Raw genomic sequence first — 21344 nt, 5'->3', positions numbered from 1 at the left:
AAATAAATAACATTTTACATAACATTAAAACACAATTTACGACCTATTTTCATTAGACGCATACAAGCGATTCCCAAAATATTATGTATATTTGTATTAGTGATAAACAACATTCATTATACGGTAGTTGATACTTTTCTCAGATATTCTATTATGTGTATTTAGGACTAATGTCATCCGTCCATATTTTTAAACTTGATTTTATGTATAGGCCTACAAGTTACGGTATCTGCAGGCTCCACATTTTACGACCTATTTTCCTACACATCATCACTATTTAATTAATATAAAATGCGATTCTGAGCGTTGCGACTTGATAATATTAAGCCCCGATCCGAGTTCTTGCGTTCGAAACGTACCTATTCAGTGCTAGACGGAATTTTCGTAAATGAGCACAAATATACCAACGGACTAGCCGCAGGCGCCAAATTCTCGGCGCTATAATTAAACAATCACATTCGCTGCAGGTACGCGATCCCTAACGTTATAATGATAGGGACGAATTAGCCGCACTTTGAAATCTCTATGATGCATGATTTTTTGTGATAAGGACCTTGGTAACATTCAGAGTCTGCAACGATTGCTATTGAGCATAGACTAAGCTCGCTTTCAGAGTTTGAAACTAAATGTATATGAAAATTTAACTAGGTTTTCCCCGCACGAATCAAATGTAGGCCTACTCAAGTGTTTATGAGGTGGCGAATAGTTCGAAGGTTGTTGGTATGCAAGGACGTCACATAGAATTGTGGAGTTTTCTGTAAACTATAATCCAGTGATCTATTTTCAATCACTATACTTTTATTAATCTAAACTAAGTATTGTTATTAGGCAAACCCAGGGAAAGTATCCTCTGATAAAAGCAGGAGTAATTCGTTATCCGTGAAATAAATAAATAGCGCGCAATATGAGCGGTGCTGCGATGACTGACAATTAGCCTAATTTGAATTAATGTATAGAAGTAGCGATTTCGAACTACGTATGATAATGCTCGATCCCGTTGCGAGTATACGTAACGATCAAACCTCCTTCATGCTTCAGAGTGGCTCGATATTTCTGAATGCTCCCGCTTGTGGAATGTACAAAGAGTTGGTCCGAGGTCAATTCTGCTCCATTCGAGGCTTCGAAACGTAATTTTGTGATGTCAAAGACTTTTCTATAGGACCCCAGGGGGAGATAATTAATTCATAATATTGTAACCACACTGCGCGAAACGAGTAATAAGCAGGGCTAGAGGGTCTCCCCTTAACAGGGAACTTGCATATACATACGAATTTATCCGAATTCGACCATATTCTCGGCTAACATTATAGCCGTGCACAGAACTCATTATTACGTTATTAGCTATTTAAAATGACGCGACATAGGGGAAGTCTCGTGTGTAGAAATTTCGATGTTGCGCAAATCTTGCTTTCAGAGCCGACAACTAAATGCAAGACAGATTTTACGCAAAAGGCGCTATTCTGAAAATTTTATCAAGGTAGTAGTTTAAAAACTTATAGTTGAGCACTGTGAACACTAATCTTATTTAAAAAAATAAAAAAAATACAAAAAAAAAAAGACCGAAAAATTACAATTTATACCGGAACACAACAAGAAAAATGGTATGGACTTGTTAACTACTTATTCATAACATAATAATAATTCTACTTGTACACTTTTTCATATTTTATAACACTTTTAATAGTACTTAACAGTTACAGATTAAATAAAATTCGGAATATTACCATGCTAATAATCAAATCCCCACCCTGAAACTTGGTACGCGGCTGTAGGACATTATGAAAATACACCATACCAAATTTCGTCAGACATTTCATGATGTAACACCTTTAAAACCAACGCAGTTCTATACCGACTTTTGACTAAATCTGTTATCCGTAGCGCAGCACGCACCTATACATAGTCAACTTTAAAACGGAATTACCATGTTAATATTCGGCTCCCTACCTTGAAACTCGGTACGCAGTTGTAAGACACTATGACAATGTACCATGTCAAATTTTGTTAAGCATTTCGTGACTGAACAACTTGAAAACTAACGCAGTTCTATACCGACATTTGCGTGAAACTGTTTTGCGGGAGCTTAGCACATACCTATGCGTAATCAACTTTAATGACGGAATTGCAGATGTAATTAAGTTTCAACACTTTTACAACGATTCTTCTTGCATCCTATAACATCCCACTCGAAGCCCTCGTTATTAGGCTATGATCTCAGCCTGAGCTATGTCTTGAAGCCTACGGGACTCTGCAAATTGTTTCGATTTATTACGCCCGTCTTAATTTAAGGAAGCCCATTTCACTCAATGTATCGATGCCTACAGTACTCTACAAAATTTTCTGATTAATTCTCCCTATGGTAATTAACCACAAGAAAGACAATTTGACTCCTAAAGTCCGAAATACTTGTTCGCTTGCGCAAAGCCGCAGCGCCTGGAGCGGAATTTTATAGTTCTTGCAGAAAGTTGTTTGTACACAATATATGTTTAAGGTAAGTCCTACGCATTCATGTTTTCGTCCGAGTTCGTATTTTAGTAATATATACTAATTTACGATACCGCGTTTGTAACTTGTGCAAGTACAGGAATATCATAGTTCTTGAACCGTGCTCAATGCTTAATAGACCATTTTTGCTATTTTTCATCGCCATAAGTCATTCTGGACCGCGTAAACGCATCGTACGATATACGGCTTGAAACCGGAAGTTCGTGATCTTGCTTCTGATTGGTCAGAATTTGTTGTCCTTGGTGATGACTGACAGCGTCGTCGTCAAGTGTATGCCGACTGCGCTAGTCAAGGCAAGCCAGTATTTTGCAACCGTTTCAAAGTTCTAGGCCTTGTCAGGATGAGTCTGTTTGGTTATAACCTGAAGTATAACATTTTATCGGTTGCAGTAACATCACCCCAGCAGGAGCAATACCATAATTTTCAGGAATTTCCATAGTTATTTTTAATTCTATAAATGTTACCTTTATCGTAAATAGGGATATTATTGATAAGACACTTATAATTTGTTGTTATCAACAATGTAGCTCTTGGATGTTACCTAATATACAGTATAATATTATTTCGATTGCAGTAACATTGGAAGCTATTCGTAATTCATGGATTCAGAGGTAGTCACCCTAGCAGGAGCGTTATCATTCTTTTCTGAAGACCTGGCTGTAATTGGAAAAGCAGAGTTGAAAATCAAATCCAATCATGTTATCTCGATGAAAATAGAAGACTTTCAGATTATTGCAAAGATCAGAGCATCTTGGAAAGACTGTGTTTACAAAGTCACCATCAATTTAGATGGAACTGGGGGCATCAGTAGTGCAACGTGTGAATGCCCGCGGGGCAAATGGATTTGCAGCCACATGGCCACAGTTGCGATCTATGTTAACAAAAATGGAATGTCTAAAACCGATCTGCCGAATTCGTGGATTACACACCCAAGAAGGGCATGTAAAGAAAACGTACAGCCGATGAAAGAGTTATTTCCTTCATCCAAAAAATGTTTCAGTGCCTTGCCAAGAAAATTTGACGTTGAAGATAGAAAATCCTTCCAAACACATATAATGAAAGCTGACACTACGTGCCCAATAAAATGGATTACAGGTCCGGAGCCACCATCACATGTATCTTCATTTGTCAGCATAACAGAAAATGTATCTGATCTCTTCACACTATTCAAAATTGACAAGAATGAATTTTTGAATAAGTGCCGTGTAGACCCGGATCAAATTACCTTCGTTGCTGAAAAGACCAAGCTACAATCTCGATCACAACTATGGGGTCGAATGCGCAGTTACAGACTGACTGGAAGCAACTTTGGACGGGTGATAAAAGCTTTCGACAGACATGGTTGCTCTGGTGTCTACCCCGAGTCCCTATTCAAAACGCTTTGTGGTGAATATAATTTATCCTGCAAAAGTGCAATAATGTGGGGTCAGATGCACGAGGATGTCGCGATAAAAGCATATGAAGACTACACCGGCAACTCTATTATGAAGGTTGGATTGCTTCTATTCCCTTGTGGTTATCTTGGTTGCAGCCCAGATGGAGTTATAAGCACTTCTAGTGGCGAAAGAGGGCTATTAGAAATCAAGTGTCCATGGATTCACCGCAATAAAACTTTTAATGATATAATGTTTGAGAAACGTGCAAGAGATACTTCTCCATATTTGGATCAATGTGGTTCATTGAAAATCAACCATGAATATTGGCATCAAATCCAGGCCGGAATGGAAGCAGCCAAGACTTCATGGGGTCATTTTGTATTATGGACCACAAAAGATATCCACATCATAAAGGTGGCAAAGGACAATCGTTGGGGCGAAACCAACTTTCCTAAGTTGACTGATTTTTATTTGAATTCATTTCTGCCTCATGTTACTGCAAAATAAGTTTTATAAAAACATCCATTGCAGGAATACGTATAATATATTTTGGGTGCTTCTTATCAACAGTAATCGGCACATTGAAGGGATTCAAACATATTCAAAAAGTAAAGTATGTAACAACAAAATTACACATCATGAAGTTCGTACTGTAACAATGGTAACAACAAACTTCGAAGTAGCATATAGGCCTACGGTAGAATAATGACAACGCATTCAAGAAAGAAAAACTGCAGTGTCTCAATCCTGAATTAAAAGAATCTATACCTGCACTGGCTCATTCGATTTTAGGTATCGATCAAATACGCCATCAATAGTTGGAGACTGAAAATTTACTAAAACTCCACATAATTGTACTAGCTGATCGACAAATGGTCTCTTCTTACTAGTGATTGTAGCTAAAATTTTGTAATTACGGATTCTTTCTATTGCTCTCTCCACGTGTATTCGACAACTTGCTATCTTTTTGCAGAACCTCGCCTCAGTCTCAGTAAATTGCTTTTTTCCAGCTAGAAATGGTGGAAGATTCAAGGACACTCCACTTGGCATCAATTCATGAATAAGAAATCCTTTGTCTGCCAGAACTAAATCCCCAGCCTGTTATAAAGAAGTATAATATAATCCAGGGTTGTAAGTATCAAAGTCACAAGAAGTGCTATCACACCATGGGACTTCGATCGGGTCATGTCTAATTTCTTGATCTATAATACTTGGTCCAAGTCGAGTCAATGAAAACAATGACGAAAGTCTATTCAATAGAAAAATTGTTACTCATGCCATTACAAGCCTGATAATTATCATCTTATAATAGGTTTACCATTGATTTTAATGCTGATACAGACCTGAAAATGTTGTAAAACCCCTGACAGCTTGGTAATCATTTTATCACTGGTACTGCCAGGGTATCCATCACTGATGTATGTTATTGCTCCATTCGGAGCTACTCCAATAAGGTATTTAGCTGTCAGTCGCTTTTTGTAGTTGCTAAAACTTGAACAAGCTGCTTCAAGATCTTGTCTTGGAGTCTCTATAAAGAATTCTGTGCAGTCTATGATCATGCGACAATTTGGAATATCTTGGAACTTTTGTGGAGTAGAGCACAAATGCTTCGCAACCGATGGAACTTGGTTCAAAAATTGCTTGAAGAATATTTCATGCATGGCGTGCAAGTAGGTTAAAAATATATTGTTGATTGACGTATGACTTAGATTGAACTGCTTGGCTAAAAACACATTCGGTAGGTCGAATTTCAATTTCATGAGGAGTATCAGCAGTGCCCACAGAATGTACACTTTTGCCAGTCCAATAATTCAATGGCTGAAATCGGTCAATCTCCAGCACAATAATATCAAATATATCTCTATTCAGTCCGGTGAAATTGTGAAGTTCAGCATCAGTCATATTTGCCGCTATGAACATCCGTGAAGATTGTCCAAGCATAGAAAGAAGTTTAGCTTCATTGTCACTCTTGAGCTGAGCAATTTGTTGCTCCTGGTTTCTGGTCTTATCAACAAGAGCAGCAATTACACTACGAGCAACAGCTACTTCACCTCTCAGCTTTTCAAGCTCTCCTCCTTGGGGGTGGGTATCTGAGCTACTGCAACATTGTTCTGAAGACGATGACATGGCTTTTGTGCTGCCATTTACAGAGCAATCAGGAGAGTTGGTGGATGATGAGCTAGATGAATTATGACAATTTTTATCTGCATCCAAAGTTGTGTCACTAGCACGCTGAGCTGTACTCGTTTTACGCTTGTTATTCCGTGTATCCTCTTTCTCGCCTCGAAGATTGCAGCTCGGCACGGCATCATTTCTCAACCTTTTTTTCTGGAACCCAACTGGCACATCTGACACCCTCTTACGGCTGTAATCTTCTGTTCTGAAGTGATAAGAGCACACTCTGGAGCCAGTACTGGGCGACCAATCTTTCCTGCTAATTCTGTTCATCCACGTCTTTTTAAGCTTTTCATCACTTGGAAATTGGTGGAAAGATCGATCAGGATTTCTTTTTTGTGTTGCTGCACATCCAAACACCGCACAATGGACCATAGTGGATAACAACAAACTATAAGTGTCTTACCAATAATATACCTATTTACGACAAAGAGAACATTTAGAATTAAAAATGACTATGGAAATTCCTGAAAAGTATGGTATTTCTCCTGCTGGGGTGATGTTACTGCAGCCGATAGAATGTTATATCTTAGGTTATAAACAAACAGACTCATCCTGACAAGGCCTGCAACTTTGAAACGGTTGCAAAATACTGTTCCAATATGTTTGTTTACATTCCTTATGGACTAGCGCAGTCGGCATACACTTGACGACGACGCTGTCAGTCATCACCAAGGACAACAAATTCTGACCAATCAGAAGCAAGATCACGAACTTCCGGTTTCAAGCCGTATAGATGAAAGTTATGCAAATCATAGGATCCTCATTTTCAAAGCAGCTCAGATCTCGAAATAAGCTCTTACTCGCTATTCTCCTCAAAGCATGGAATTATCACGAGTATCACCTTCGATCACTGAAGAAAAGGATGAAATTATATCCGAAGCATATTCCTTGAGCAGGAATTTTATCATGTACGAACTCGACGGCTCATGCGTTAAGGTAAATACGAAAGCAGAGAGAACCTTACGTCGAGTTGGGGATAAAATGTTCGAGCGACATCGAACTGTCCTAAACGCAGTCTCCAAACGTCTCCGCTATTTGCACTTTTTCACATTTTATAACACTTTAAGTAGTACTTAACAGTTTTAGTTTTAAATAAAATACGGAATATAAACTAATCGAAAAATTCGGTAACCAATTTCGCGTAGGCTATGCATACAAATGAGGAAAGTTACATCAACGCCTGTTAAACTAGTTGTATCGAGTTATCGAATGATTTTTTCCTTACATCAAAACAACTAGTATGTGTAACTACATTAAAAAACGTATCTAAATGAGCTCCAGGGCATTGTGATTATGCAGCATACCAAATTTCATCACACATTTCATGATGGAACAACTTTAAAACTAACGCAGTTCTATAGCAACTTTTGCCTAAATCTGTTTTCGGTAGCGTGTACATATACATAGTCAGCTTTAATAACAGAATTACCATGCTAATATGTGACTCCTCACCTTGAAACTTGGTACGTAGTTGTAGGACATTGTGATTATGCAGCATACCAAATTTCCTCATGCATTTCATAATGGAACAACTTTAAAACTAACGCGTCTCTACATCGACGTTTTGCGTATATCTGTTTTGCGAGGGCGTATAGCACGTACCTATACATAGTCAACTTTAATAACGGAATTCCCACCTTGAAAGTTCGTACGCGGTTATAGGAGACTATAACAATGCACCATACCAAATCCCATCACACATTTCATGATGGAACAACTTTAAAACGAACGCGGCTCTACATCGACTTTTTGCGTACATCTGTTTTGTTGGAGCGTATAGCACGTACCCATACATAGCCAACTTTAATAACGGAATTACCATGCTTAACATTGAATCCCAACTGGAAACTTTATACGTAGTTGTAGGACATTATGGCAATGCACCATGCTAAATTTCATCACACATCTAATGATGGAACACCTTTGAAACTATCGCAGCCGAATGCCGACTTTTACGCATATCTGTTTTTCGTGAACATAGCATATACCCATACATAGTCAATTTTAATAACATAATTAGCATGCTAAACATTAAATTCTCACCTTGAACGTTGGTACGCAGTTGTAGGACATAATAACAATGCACCATACCAAATTTCGTCAGACATTTCATGATGTAACACCTTTACAACCAACGCAGTTCTGTACAGACTTTTATCTGAATCTGTTTTTCCGTAGCGTACGTACCTATACATAGTCAACTTTTAATAACGGAATTAGCATGTTAATAATCGACTCCCCACCTTGAAACTCGGTACGCAGTTGTAAGAAATTATGACAATGCACCATGTCAAATTTTGTTACGCATTTCATGATTGAACAACTTTAAAACTACGCATTTCATGATTGAACAACTTTAAAACTAACGCAGTTCCATACCGAATTTTGCGGGAGCGTAGAACGTACCTATGCATACTCAACTTTAATAACGGAATTAGCGAGCCAAACATGGAATGCGCAACTTGAAGATTGGTTCACAGATGTAGGACAGTATGACAATGAAACATATCAAATTTCATCACACATTTCATGATGGAACACCTTTAAAACTAACGCAGTTCTATACCGACTTCGCGTTAATCTGTTTGCGGGAGCGTAGCACGTACCTATGCGTGATCAACTTTAGTGATGAAATTACAGATGTAATTAAGTTTCAACACTTTTACAATGATTCGTCTTGCTTCCTATAACATCCCACTCGATGCCCTCGTTATTAGGAGGTAATCTCAGCCTGAGTTATGTCTTGAAGCCTACGGGACTCTGCAAAATGTTTCGATTTATTCTGTCCGTTTCAATTTAAGATAAGGAAACCCATTTTATCAATGTATCGATGCCTACGGTACTCTACAAAATTTTCTGATCAATTCTTCATATGCTTATTTATCATAAGAAAGATGATTTAACACCTAAAGTACGAAATACGTGTTCGCTTGAGCTAAGCCGCAGCGCTTGGAGTGGAATTTTACGTGGTATGTGGACTCATTTCGTAGGGCTCTATGCCATAGGACCATACTTTACGGTCCAATTCGATTCCCAAACATTTCATATAATTACTAACAGAACCATTGAGTACCAGCCTTGACATTTTCCGTAGTACTAGATGGCATGTATACAATTTCATGACATCCGACACTACGACGGAGACTATCAAAATATCGAAAGAAGCCCTCTATTCTTTTCTGAAATAATCAAGGTTTTATCAGGACTTCCCTTCATATAAACTCCAGCAGAATCACTAATAACCTCTCAAGTGTACTCAATTTACTCTAATTTGATACTCGTGTACCAAATCCCTATTTTCCGCAAGTATGATAGAGGCTATCGCTCTATACTCAACGATTCGTAATTTTGCTGGAATACAAGTACAATTAGTTTAAAGTAGTTTGAAGTTACGTTTGTATCAACTTGACAAGTGCTATTATCAAAAACTGCTTTTGCTAAACTCTTACACTTTCACTAAACTTCTACACTGAATCTTGTAAAGTAGATAGAAAAGGAAAACTATTAACATAAGGTAAGTGAGAAGCACGCAAATTTCGATTGCATACAAATGCCACAAACTGCGCTAACTTCCAGAGTTGTTAAGTATAGAAGTACTCGTACTTCTTGAGAATACCCAAGTAGGTTTTTTTTACCTACATGTACCAAATACTCTCAAGTCGTTATGATATTGGAGTACATCAACTTCATGATAGCTACAGTATTAAACAGAAATAGACCTAGAGTACTAACGTTTTTGCGCAGTGAGAGTTCGCAAATTATCGAAGTAGTTTTGTTATTTTTATTGCGATAAGTCATTCTGCAGCGCAAAAATGCGTCGTAGGATATAGATGAAACTAGCACCACTCATCAAGACCGCTGATAACAGTACATTTCAACATTTAGTTGCAGTAAATTTCTAGTAAAGTACAAGAAGTGATGATTTCCGAGTGAGTTAAAAAGTAAGTATTGCAGGTATAGTTTACCTGAAAACCGAATACTCTGAAATAGAAGTAGATGCAGTGTAAATAGTTAATCACTTGATTAAGTATAGTGGAAGCAGATAAAACCTATACTTGTGTACTACAAAATGCACGAGTACTTCGCTATCGACTCCCTCCACGTAATAAGTGACTACGGTGTAAGACTGCTTTTACCGATACTCGTCAGTTTCAGTTTTAGATAGAATTCGGAAACCAAATAATTTCATAAACATAAGCTAATTAAATGAATTTACTCGAATGTACTATGCCGCGCTGATAAGATTAATTATAATATACTTATCATGTTACAGCGATTTTTCTAGCGTAGAAAATCTTTAAAATGTAGTAAGCAGGCCAATATGAAGATATTCGTTGAACTGAATAAACATAAAAATACTCTAGAGTCTAGACTACTTTATCGGTACTTCACAGTTTCATTTTTAGATAAAATTTGTCCCTTTCACTCCTCGCTATCTAAACATGTTTAGAATATATTATTTGCGAAGATACGAACCCCTAAAGTACTCAAGTAGCTTTTCGTTGGATATAGATGAAACTGACACCACTCACCAAGACCACTGGCCCACTGATAGAAAGTACATCTCAACATTTTAGTAACAGTAAAGTCCTACTAAAGTACAAGAAGTGATGATTTCCGAGTGAGTTAAAAAGTAAGTATTGAAGGTATAGTTTGCTCGAAAACCGAAAAACTCTGAAATAGAAGTAGATGCAGTGTAAATAGTCAATCACTTCATTTAGTATAGCGCAAGCAGGCCAAACCTATACTTGAGTACTCCAAAATATACAAGTACTTCGCTATGTACTCCCTCCACGTAAAAAGTGACTAGGGTTTAGACTACTTTATCGGTACTTGACAGTTTCAGTTTTAGATAAAATTTGGTGACACTTTAAATTTTAAAGTAGTTTGAGCTTACGTTTGTATCACCTTGACAAGTAACATTGTCAGACATGAAAATTATGCTATCACCTAATACAGAAGTTAACACACGTCAATGTGCTTCGGAATTCACGAGAAATTGCTTACTAAGAGAAGTATATTCTTGTATACACAATGGTGGAGAGAATCTTTAAAATGTAGTAAACAGGCCGATGGGTATTCGTTGAGTTGTATAAGCATAAAAAACATTCCTGCGCGCGTCTTAGTATTAGGTGGTAGGGTAGGAATTTTTAGGTTTAGGAGCGCGCGGGAATGGTGGTGGTTCGATTCCCGGTTCGGACTAATTACTATGTGTCGGAGGTTCTATGGGCTCCTCATCGCCGAAAAGCCCAATCCGAGTGGGCCGAGCTATAAGTCGGCAGCAAAAACGAGACGATGATAAAAGCGCGCGTGACAGAGACTGCCTGAAGAGAGTGCCTGAGAGAGTGCAAGAACGAACATTCAAGAGACGAAGAAATGCATATTCATTGAACTGTATAACTTGTAATGCCGTGGAGCACAAAGCCTTAAAACAGGCTATAAGCACCACTGATGTGAATGATAATAATAATAATAATCACTAGATGTGTGATGAAATTTAGCATGGTGCATTGCCATAATGTCCTACAACGACGTATCAAGTTTAGAGTTGGGATTCAATGTTAAGCATGGTAATTCCGTTATTAAAGTTGACTATGTATAGGTACGTGCTATACGCCCTCGCAAAACAGATATACGCAAAACGTCGATGTAGAGCCGCGTTAGTTTTAAAGTTGTTCCATTATGAAATGCATGAGGAAATTTGGTATGCTGCATAATCACAATGTCCTACAACTACGTACCAAGTTTCAAGGTGAGGAGTCACATATTAGCATGGTAATTCTGTTATTAAAGCTGACTATGTATATGCACACGTTACCGAAAACAGATTTAGGCAAAAGTTGCTATAGAACTGCGTTAGTTTTAAAGTTGTTCCATCATGAAATGTGTGATGAAATTTGGTATGCTGCATAATCACAATGCCCTGGAGCTCATTTAGATACGTTTTTTAATGTAATTACACATACTAGTTGTTTTGATGTAAGGAAAAAATCATTCGATAACTCGATACAACTAGTTTAACAGGCGTTGATGTAAGTAGTATAGTAGATCGGTCGCACGCGGCCATGGGGTGCTTATGGGCCCGCTGGTGACTCGTATTGAAAACTCGTGTTGGTGACTCGTACTTTCAGACCCCCCTTCCGCTGGTGACTCGTAATGGGTTCTTATGGGTGCGGCCGTGACTCGTACTTTCAGGTATAGGCTGCGGCGGTGACTCGTATTGAAAACTCGGGGTCGTGACTCGTACTTTCAGGTATAGGCTGCGGCGGTGAATCGTAATGAAAACTCGTGGTCGTGACTCGTACTTTCAGGTATAGGCTGTGGCGGTGACTCGTATTGAAAACTCGGAGTCGTGATTCGTACTTTTGGATATAGACCGCGGTGACATGGTAACGTAGCTGATATAGACGCGACATGATAACGTTACAGGTATAGGGATCGCTCACACGGTTTCACATGAAGACGGTGTAGTTTAGTCGTGACAAATGACCGATCGTGTTCTAACTCAAGTCTTTCCTCGCTAGCTATTGATTCCTACGTAACCTGAATAGTACGCCGAGATTCAGATCGGATTATTCGCACCTTGTATACCGCTGTTTCGCACCTACAGAATAGTCTGCTGTTCACAGTCGCAACTTCATCGCGATAGCACAATTTTCACACCTCGAACAGTAGAACAACACCGCGCTAACCCAGTTGTCGAATCACATAGGTCAAGCATTTTACACGAAATGAAATATTGTATTACAGGGTACAAATACGCAAACTATTCCTTCAATTCAACAAGTCTAGTTAACTGATCGATTTTCAATCTACCGATACAGTTTTTAACACGAGTGAGTTGATATTTCTTCCCGGGTACGAGCGAGGGTTTGTTCCATTGATCCAAAACCACCTCGCCAGTATCGTCTTTTAATGTAAAACTGTATAATTTCAACTCCTTTCCGGCGTCAGAATTGACCGTCTTCTCCTCTCGAGAAACACACGTAGCGGCGATCGAAACGTATTCATCTTTATTTCCGTATACCGATTCGCAGGTCAATAATGGGTATTCTTCAGTCGTATGTCTCGATTTTCCATGCGTGGTTACTGACGAAGCCCGTCCCAGTAATACAGTAGGTTTTCCAGTAAATTTATCAATTTGGACCCAACCGGATTTGACCATGAGTTTTTTTCGTTTGTTGCATGCTTTCTCAATGGCTCCGAACAATTCACGATTGAAACACGTGAAAGATATCTCTTCATTATTATTGTCGATGAATATACCTTTGAGATATTGACAAACGCCACCTCTTTTGGGGGATGAAACGAATTTGACACCGACGTGAAAATTTGAAACTGCTCCGACTTGCATACTGTTGGCGCTGTTCGATGTCATATCGTTTGGTAAAGTGAGAGTCATCAGTAAATTAATCGTCATTTATAGAATTAGCCGCGTGGTATCAAACGAGGTAACAGACTTTGTATAACACTGATGAACCGCGCGAATAGACTTGGTTTGAAGTAGACTTTACACGAATTCTGTACGAAAGGATACCGTTCATAAGGTGTTATGATGCAGGACCATTTTCCTCTTACCCAGTCGCTTATCAATGTACTGTAGTGATTATTCAAGATGTCTGTTGTTAAATCTCTGTACACCGCGATGGAGTGAATGTCGCTTTTCATCGCCGCAACGCTTATGATACTAAAAACGCCATTCCAATCGATGTCGTATGACCGAATCGAGTTAACCAATGCGGTGAAATCACACTTTCGAACACGGTTCACGTTTTCTCCATGTACATAGAAATCTAGTACTCTGTGGATGAATTTTTCCATTTCGCTCAAGGTGGGGGTTGTTAAGTTATGATAATACAGAAGATAATTCTCAATAATCGTGCTAGTTGCCATAACAGATGTCTGTAACAATAACCGCGAAGAGAACCTCAATAAGGTGTGAAACGCCGCGCGGTATCGAGAGGGAAAGGATTGTTACACAATAGCAATAAAAAGCGAATCGCCTAAGCGTGCGATAATGAGCTCTATAAAAAGACATCGCCACGTGCTGTACTTTATTGATCCAGACATAATCCGCGGGTTGAAACAGTTAAAATTGAGTTATAGTAACGACGTATTTGGTGAGCTGAGCGTATTACAGAGCGAGTCTATGGTTAACTACTTAATAGGTAAGTTATCTGATATAACTACTTTAATTTACGAATATGATTTGTTGTTCGATTATCCTACAGACACAACAAGCGTGGGATTAAAGAATTGAAACGGTGAGTTATTACTGTGCAGAACTAGTGAACATGATGTAATGATTTTGTTGTTGAACAGACAGTGCAAACTCAAGTTGAAAACACGAGTCTACTGGTAAGTTATCTGCCATAGCACTATGTTAGCGACATAGTTTGACGTGTTACTTGTTTAGTATAAAGAGTCGAAGACACCAGCAAAGAAACTAGAATGTAAGTAAGACTGGTTTCATGTTCCTCAAGTGTTGAATGTAACCATGCGTTATCAATTTTACAGATGAGTCGATGTCTGTGGAATCACGAGGATGGGAATGCACCGCCAGAGATCGACAACCAACACCAAGAAATTGTAAATCAGAACTGGCAAGCGATAAAATCGTATGTAGTGAAAAAGACCAGGCATGTGTATAATATTCGAGTTATCGATCGTGAGCTAACGGATGTTTACCACGATATCCAAGCGATATTTTTCTCCGAGTCACATACCTTTAAAGTGAACTACGCACATGCCTTCATTTTATATCACACTGAGACTCTGAGATTTCGTTATTTTCATGCGTCGGCGAATGTCGATAGTGTATTAGAAACACCGGCGCTAATTTCAACATTACCTGAATTCGATGAGTTTGTTGAATCTATACGCTTGGAAACCTCACTTGATTTGTTACAAAACTCTCGACCAGATACAAAGTCGCTACCAGTCTGTCTGACTAATGTACAGTTTTATGTATACCCCACGGGTCATTTACTGATTGGTTGTGTTGGTGTTAAAATACCCCCAGGTCTGACACAGTCAAGATGTGTCATGACATTTACACGCCGAAAAAACGGTACGAGGTATAAGGATAATTTATGCGCTTTTCGCTGCATCGCCCACTCACTAGGAAAAGATACAAAGGAAATGGCTCAACAGTTCACTTCGGTGTACGGTGTAAATGTAGAATCTGGTGTGACTCTTGACATGTTGGACGATATCGAGGATTTGTTTAATGTTGCTATAACCGTGTACACCAAGACTGAGGGTAAAGCTAGCGCTCTCCGACGTAGTACGTTTGAAGGGAAACCTGTGTACTTACATTTAGAAGATCGCCATTTCTGTCTCATTACTGACTTGAGGCGGTATGTAGAGACCTATAAATGTGATGTTTGTCTACGATTGTTTAACGAACAGTATGAATTGACCAGACACAAATGTACAACGGGTGTCGTTGAAGTGTTTCCGGGTGGCGTGTATACACCTCCTCTGAACATCTTTGAAAAGCTTGATTTAGAAGGGGTGTTTGTTCCTCACGAACTTCGTTATTTCAAATACCGTATCGCGTTTGATATCGAGAGCATGTTTGAAAAGTGTGATATTCCAGATTCCGCCAAAACTTCATGGGAGTGCAAACATATTCCCATTTCTGTTAGTATATCTTCTAATGTGGAAGGGTTCTTGGAGCCGTATGTAATTGTCTCGAACGGCGACCCAAACGACTTGTGTGCGGAAATGGTTGATCATTTTCATGATATTCAAAGTGAGTCATTTAGGTTGTTACAGATGGAATATCAACACTACTTGGACATGCTCGAATGTAAAATTACCGAAATGAAAGCACTTGATCCTTCCGAGAGAAAAATACCTCTTGAACGTTTACAAGAGGAGTTTATGCGATATTTAAAACAAATCCCTGTTTTGTCGTTCAATGGCGGTCGGTATGACTTGAACTGTCTCAAAGAGTACTTGATGGGTTTACTCGTTGATGAAAATCTGAGTGTATTGAAGCGCGGTAACAACTTCCTCTCGTTGACAACTAACAGACTTAAATTTTTGGACATTGTAAATTACTTGGCACCTGGGTTCTCGTACGATGCTTATTTGAAAGCCTTCAAATGTAGCGCCGCTAAAGGTCATTTTCCGTATGAGTTTCTGACTAGTTTGGAAAAGTTGGATTATACGAGTCTTCCTAGCCACAGCGACTTTTACAGCTCGCTAAAAGGTCGTAATATATCCACAGCTGAATATGAAAACTGTTTGAAGGTTTGGAACGATAACAAAATGACAACTTTACGTGATTATCTCAAATGGTACAACGCAATCGACACTCATTACTTCATTGAGGGGTTAGAAAAACAATTTCAATCTTTCAAAAGTCAATTCAGTGTGGATATATTCAAGGAAGCTGTCTCCCTACCCGGGGTTGTATCAAGACATCTTTTCAATAGCATCCCACGTGATTTCACATTGTTCAATGATAAACACCAGGATCTGGTTTCGCTATTCAGAGACAATTTAGTGGGCGGACCGTCGGTCATTTTCCATCGATATCAAAAACAGGGTGAAACTCGAATCAAAGAATTTTTTTATAAGGAAAACGCTCAGATTACCCAACATGTAACAGGGCTGGACAGCAATTCGTTATACCTTTTTGCTTTGAGTGAACCTAGTCCAACTGGTTTCCCGGTACATTGGCAACCACTCGATGCTGAGTGTACTAAATTCAAACCTGTCAAGACCGCACCGAGATGGGGTGAGACAGCAGCTCAATGGCTAAACTGGTATTCGTATACCCACAATGTACATGTCCACCATGCTTTTAATGGACCTGAAATCCGCATAGGAGCCCGTAATTATCCAGCTGATGGTTTCTATCGTAATTCGGCTGGCCAAGGGGTAATCTTGTCTTTTCTTGGGTGTCATTTTCACGCGCATCAGTGCAGATTTGGCTGTGATGACTTGGAACGTCGAGAACGAACTAAACGTGTTCATGATTATTACAAAAGCCTCAATTATCAAGTCATATGTAAATGGGAATGCGACTGGCGCACGGAGAAACAGGAAAATCCTGATATTGTGCGATATCTTAATGGTATTCAACCACAATTGACTCGAGCCAAGTCTGTCACCGCACATAAATTGATGGAGATGGTAATGACTGGTACATTCTTCGGATGTTTATCAGTTGATATTTTTACGCCAAAACATTTGCAAAGGAAGTTTGTTGAACTATGTCCGATATTCAAAAATACGATGGTATCTCGCGAGCATTTGTCAGGTCACATGAAACAGTTCGCCGTTGATCGCAAATTACTCACCAAACCCACGCGCATGTTAGTTGCTTCATACTGGGGTAAGAAAATCTTGTTGACCTCCGACTTGATCAAGTGGTATGTTGAACACGGATTGATTATATCCAAAATTCATGAGGCGGTCGAATTCACCAAAAAGACATGTTTTGACAACTTTGCGAAAAATGTCTCGGATTGTCGACGTGCTGGGGACCGTGACCCTAACCTTGAGATTATTGCCCTGACACAAAAATTAGCCGGAAACAGCAGCTATGGTCGGGTCTTGATGAATCCACGTAAATTCAAACGAACCTCCTACTGTGATAAAAGTGAATTGGGTGTCAACGTGAAGGATCGCTTTTTTGTGAAATATGATGAATTGAACGCTGATCTATTTGAAGTAACGAAGAAACCTAAAACGATCAAGTGGGGTAACTGTATTCAAGTGGGATTCTGGGTTTATAACAACGCTAAGCTCAAGATGCTCTCGTTTTTTTATGACTGCTTGTGTAAATATTTCCGTGACGAGTGCTTCATGCTATTAATGATGGACACAGACTCCCTCTATCTTTCGCATTCAGCCTCATTCGACGATATCCTTATCCCCGAGAAAAGAGATGAATTTTATGTGGAATACGAGAACTGGTTTCCACGCTATTTTTGTGACGAACACCGAGCTGAGTTTTTGGCTGATCCGGTTTCTTTTGACCGATCGAGACAGTGTTGCAAAGACACGTATGCCTATTACCTTCGTCAACCGGGTTTGATGAAAGTGGAGTATGAAGGTGGTACATCTTTCTGCGGTCTCCAATCAAAAAATTACTTTTGCGATGGGCCAAAGAAAAAACTGGCTTCCAAAGGTCTCCAGAAATCCAACCCAGTTGATTTCGAAACTTTTCTGGGCGTCTTGACATCCAGGCAATCTGTCGGGGGAGTGAACAAGGGGTTTCGGTGCAGAGATGGAGGTGTCTATACGTACAAACAACAGCGTAAAACATTCTCCTATTTCTATGCCAAACGCCGAGTGCTCGAGGATGGTGTGTCAACCCTACCATTGAATGTGTAATTGTGACGTAATTGTATATTTTGTGTGCTATTGTATTTTATCTGTGTGTCTGCTATTATTATGATTTATTTGTATTTTTTTATGTGTTGATGTGTCATTTGTTTTTCAGATGGATAACGCTATTTCATATATTGAGTCAGTAATGTCAGAATTGGATTTAAATAGTTTGCACAAAGAGACGCTTGAACTGGAGCAGGAATTAACACAACTCTCGATTCACGGTACCGACGACAACTCGCAAGACCGCACGATACCCGATCGATCCAAGGCACACCGTCAGGAACTAGACGAGAAATGGACCCGTGTCCGAAGTGTCTGCATAGAAGCGCTACTTCAACTACAATTTCCTGATCGGAAGACGCCGAGTGATAACCACATCCTATTCAACAGAGCAAAGCTGACAAATTATGTGGTCTTGGGAAAAATTGTTCGTGGATACCGCTTTTCGGTCACGAAGAGAGACAAGCCTACTTGAGAACCCGCAAGCGACATAGAAAATTCCAATTTTTCCTCGATCAACATCGAGTCGCAAACAGTTTGAAACGATCTCGTTCTGACTCTGAAAGTAGCGATGCTACAACCGATGATTTTTGCAAGCATGATTCTCTTGGTCATTGTGAACATAATCTGCGGTGAACACTTATAGTTTTAGGTGAAACTTTGTTTACAATCTGTGGGTGTTTTCGAAATGGCAACTTGCAATGGAAACATTTTAGTAACAATATTTCCTGATATCTGTGTCTTGTTTTTACAGATGGCTAGTGATTACATAATATCTGTTCTGGAGCAAGCAGGTCTGACTCGGTTACACGAAAAGACACTTGTACAACGTCGCGATCATGTACACCTCGTGGAGCTGTATTTGAATCGAGAGATATCGCATGAATTATACGAACAACGCGTATCGACACAACATAAAGATTTAAAAGAGTGTTCAAAAGGTGAGATCTATAGTTGTTATAGTAACACTGTTAGATTTTAAAGCTCTATGAACGTATTATGAATCCTCTTACGTGATTTATTATTTTACAGATTGGGATCAGCTGCTTGACAACCTGAATAAAGCGTTTGTAACACTACAACTTCCACTGACGAAATTACGAGGGACAGATGAAGATTTCATAACCCGGGGAAAATTGTTAAATCGAACTCTACTGGGTTTATATATTCCACTAGAACAAGATGACTACAACAGTGGCTATTCTCAACCTTGTTGATATATAAACACACGCACTTTATCGAGTTTTCAATAAACAACAAATGATGGAATTGATCCACCCATTCGCGTGTATTGTGAGTGGTCCTTCAAGAAGTGGGAAGACTACTTTTGTTGCAAAGCTGATTAGGCATGCGACATCAATGATTAAACCTAGTGTATCCAGGGTTGTATATTGTTACAATAATTACCAGGAGGTTTTCAAGACGATGCATAATGTAGAATTCCACGCGGGTCTAGATATTTTAGAAGAGTTGAAGGTTTGCTCTGAAGACACCTTGATTATAGTGGATGATTTCATGACTGAGACAGCGAAAATTGCAGACTACTTTACAAGATTTTCTCATCACTCAGCCAAGTCAATTTGCTATATCACACAGAACCTGTATCACAAGGGTAAAGGAGCACGTGACTTGAGTCTCTCGAGCTCGTATATGGTGATTTTCAAGAATCCGCGCGACCAACAGCAGATCAGTTTTCTCGGTCGACAAATGTATCCAAACTCTAGATTTTTAACAGAGGCTTATCGTGACGCTGCTAGACAACCTCATAGTTATTTATTCCTCGATCTCACGCAAGAAGCACCTGAAAATCGACGCGTTATGACCAATATATTCCCTGGTGAAACCATGGTGGTTTATAGCCCGATGGTATAAATAGCCAGACACAGAACCGACTTTAAACTCAAAATGACCAAGGTACCAGCTCGGACACGACGGCATATTCCCACGCTAGAGTTCCTACATAAAAGTAAACCCGAGATACGCAAGCAAATTATATCGGGGGCCAGCAAAGAATTGATCGAGTGTATATGCGATTGTACAAAGAACGTTTTAAACGGCAACATCCCTCTTTCAAAGTATAAAAGAAAGCGACTATCAGCTCATAAATGTAGTTTACGTCGACTTGTCAGGAAAGACATCCCTATTCGACATAAAAAACGTATGTTTAATCAGAATGGGGGTATGTTTATGACTCTATTATCAAGCATCCTACCCGTCGTCACTGGTTTACTCGGTAATCTTTTCAAAAAATGACTTCTTTTAAAAAAATCTTCATAAATCCGAACCCGATCAACGGAGCTGACGTTCAGAAATTGAATTTGGATATCGACAAATGTATGAGCGACATATTACAGATGAACATACCCCAAGAACGAAAATTAGCCTTATATAACGACGCACTAAATCGTTATCAAACAAAACACGACACACTGAATCAACCGATGAAAATCGATATATCAGAACAAAGGAATCTATTTTCGGCTAGTGAGTTGGACGCATTGCGACGCCTGATCAAGGGTGAACCATCAAGGATTCCTATACCATCGCCGAGTCGCCAACGAAGCAAAGTAAAGACTCAGCATGCCCCGACGAAAAGCGGTCGTACACCCAAGACCCCGAGACGATACGGATGGGAGCCATACTAAGTATTTCACACCAGGGCTCCCTGGTAGTTACCGCGGTGCATACGTATTCTCTAGAGGGCGGAATAGAGCCAAAGTCAAGGAGTTTCTTTCGAGCAAGGACGCGTACACAAAACATTTTCCATATCGAAAGAAATTTAAGAGACCTAGAGTGATTACGTCCGGTCTTGGTGTTCAGTATCAAACCGATCTCATGCATATGCAAAACCTTTCAAAAGAAAACGATAATTTTAAATATGTGTTGGTGACGATCGATTGTTTCAGCCGATTTTTATATCTGTATCCGCTC

At 39.3% G+C, this 21344-nt stretch overlaps 1 protein-coding gene and 1 long non-coding RNA gene across 2 annotated transcripts; one reads left to right on the top strand and one right to left on the bottom strand.

The window, feature by feature from the left end:
* Positions 1 to 4406: 4406 nt before the first annotated feature.
* On the bottom strand, positions 4407 to 5649 carry LOC145437108 (uncharacterized). Its single transcript, XR_013914578.1, has 2 exons — positions 5225 to 5649; positions 4407 to 4979 (listed from the first exon to the last, which is right to left on the bottom strand). It is a non-coding gene; the product is annotated as an uncharacterized LOC145437108 (long non-coding RNA).
* Positions 5650 to 14757: 9108 nt separating this feature from the next.
* LOC145437106 (uncharacterized) lies at positions 14758 to 19682 on the top strand. The gene is made up of 2 exons (XM_080314277.1): positions 14758 to 19354; positions 19446 to 19682. The coding sequence occupies exon 1, from the start codon at positions 15105 to 15107 to the stop codon at positions 18411 to 18413; it is 3309 nt and encodes a 1102-aa protein (XP_080170403.1). The 5' UTR covers positions 14758 to 15104; the 3' UTR covers positions 18414 to 19354; positions 19446 to 19682.
* Positions 19683 to 21344: the final 1662 nt, after the last annotated feature.

This window comes from Botryllus schlosseri, chromosome 4 (genome assembly GCF_051294905.1).
Source record: "Botryllus schlosseri isolate E-star chromosome 4, Bs_hap1, whole genome shotgun sequence".
Lineage (NCBI taxonomy): Eukaryota > Metazoa > Chordata > Ascidiacea > Stolidobranchia > Styelidae > Botryllus > Botryllus schlosseri.
The sequence above is the reverse complement of the archived record's forward strand: the minus strand, read 5'-3'. Positions and strand labels throughout refer to the sequence as shown.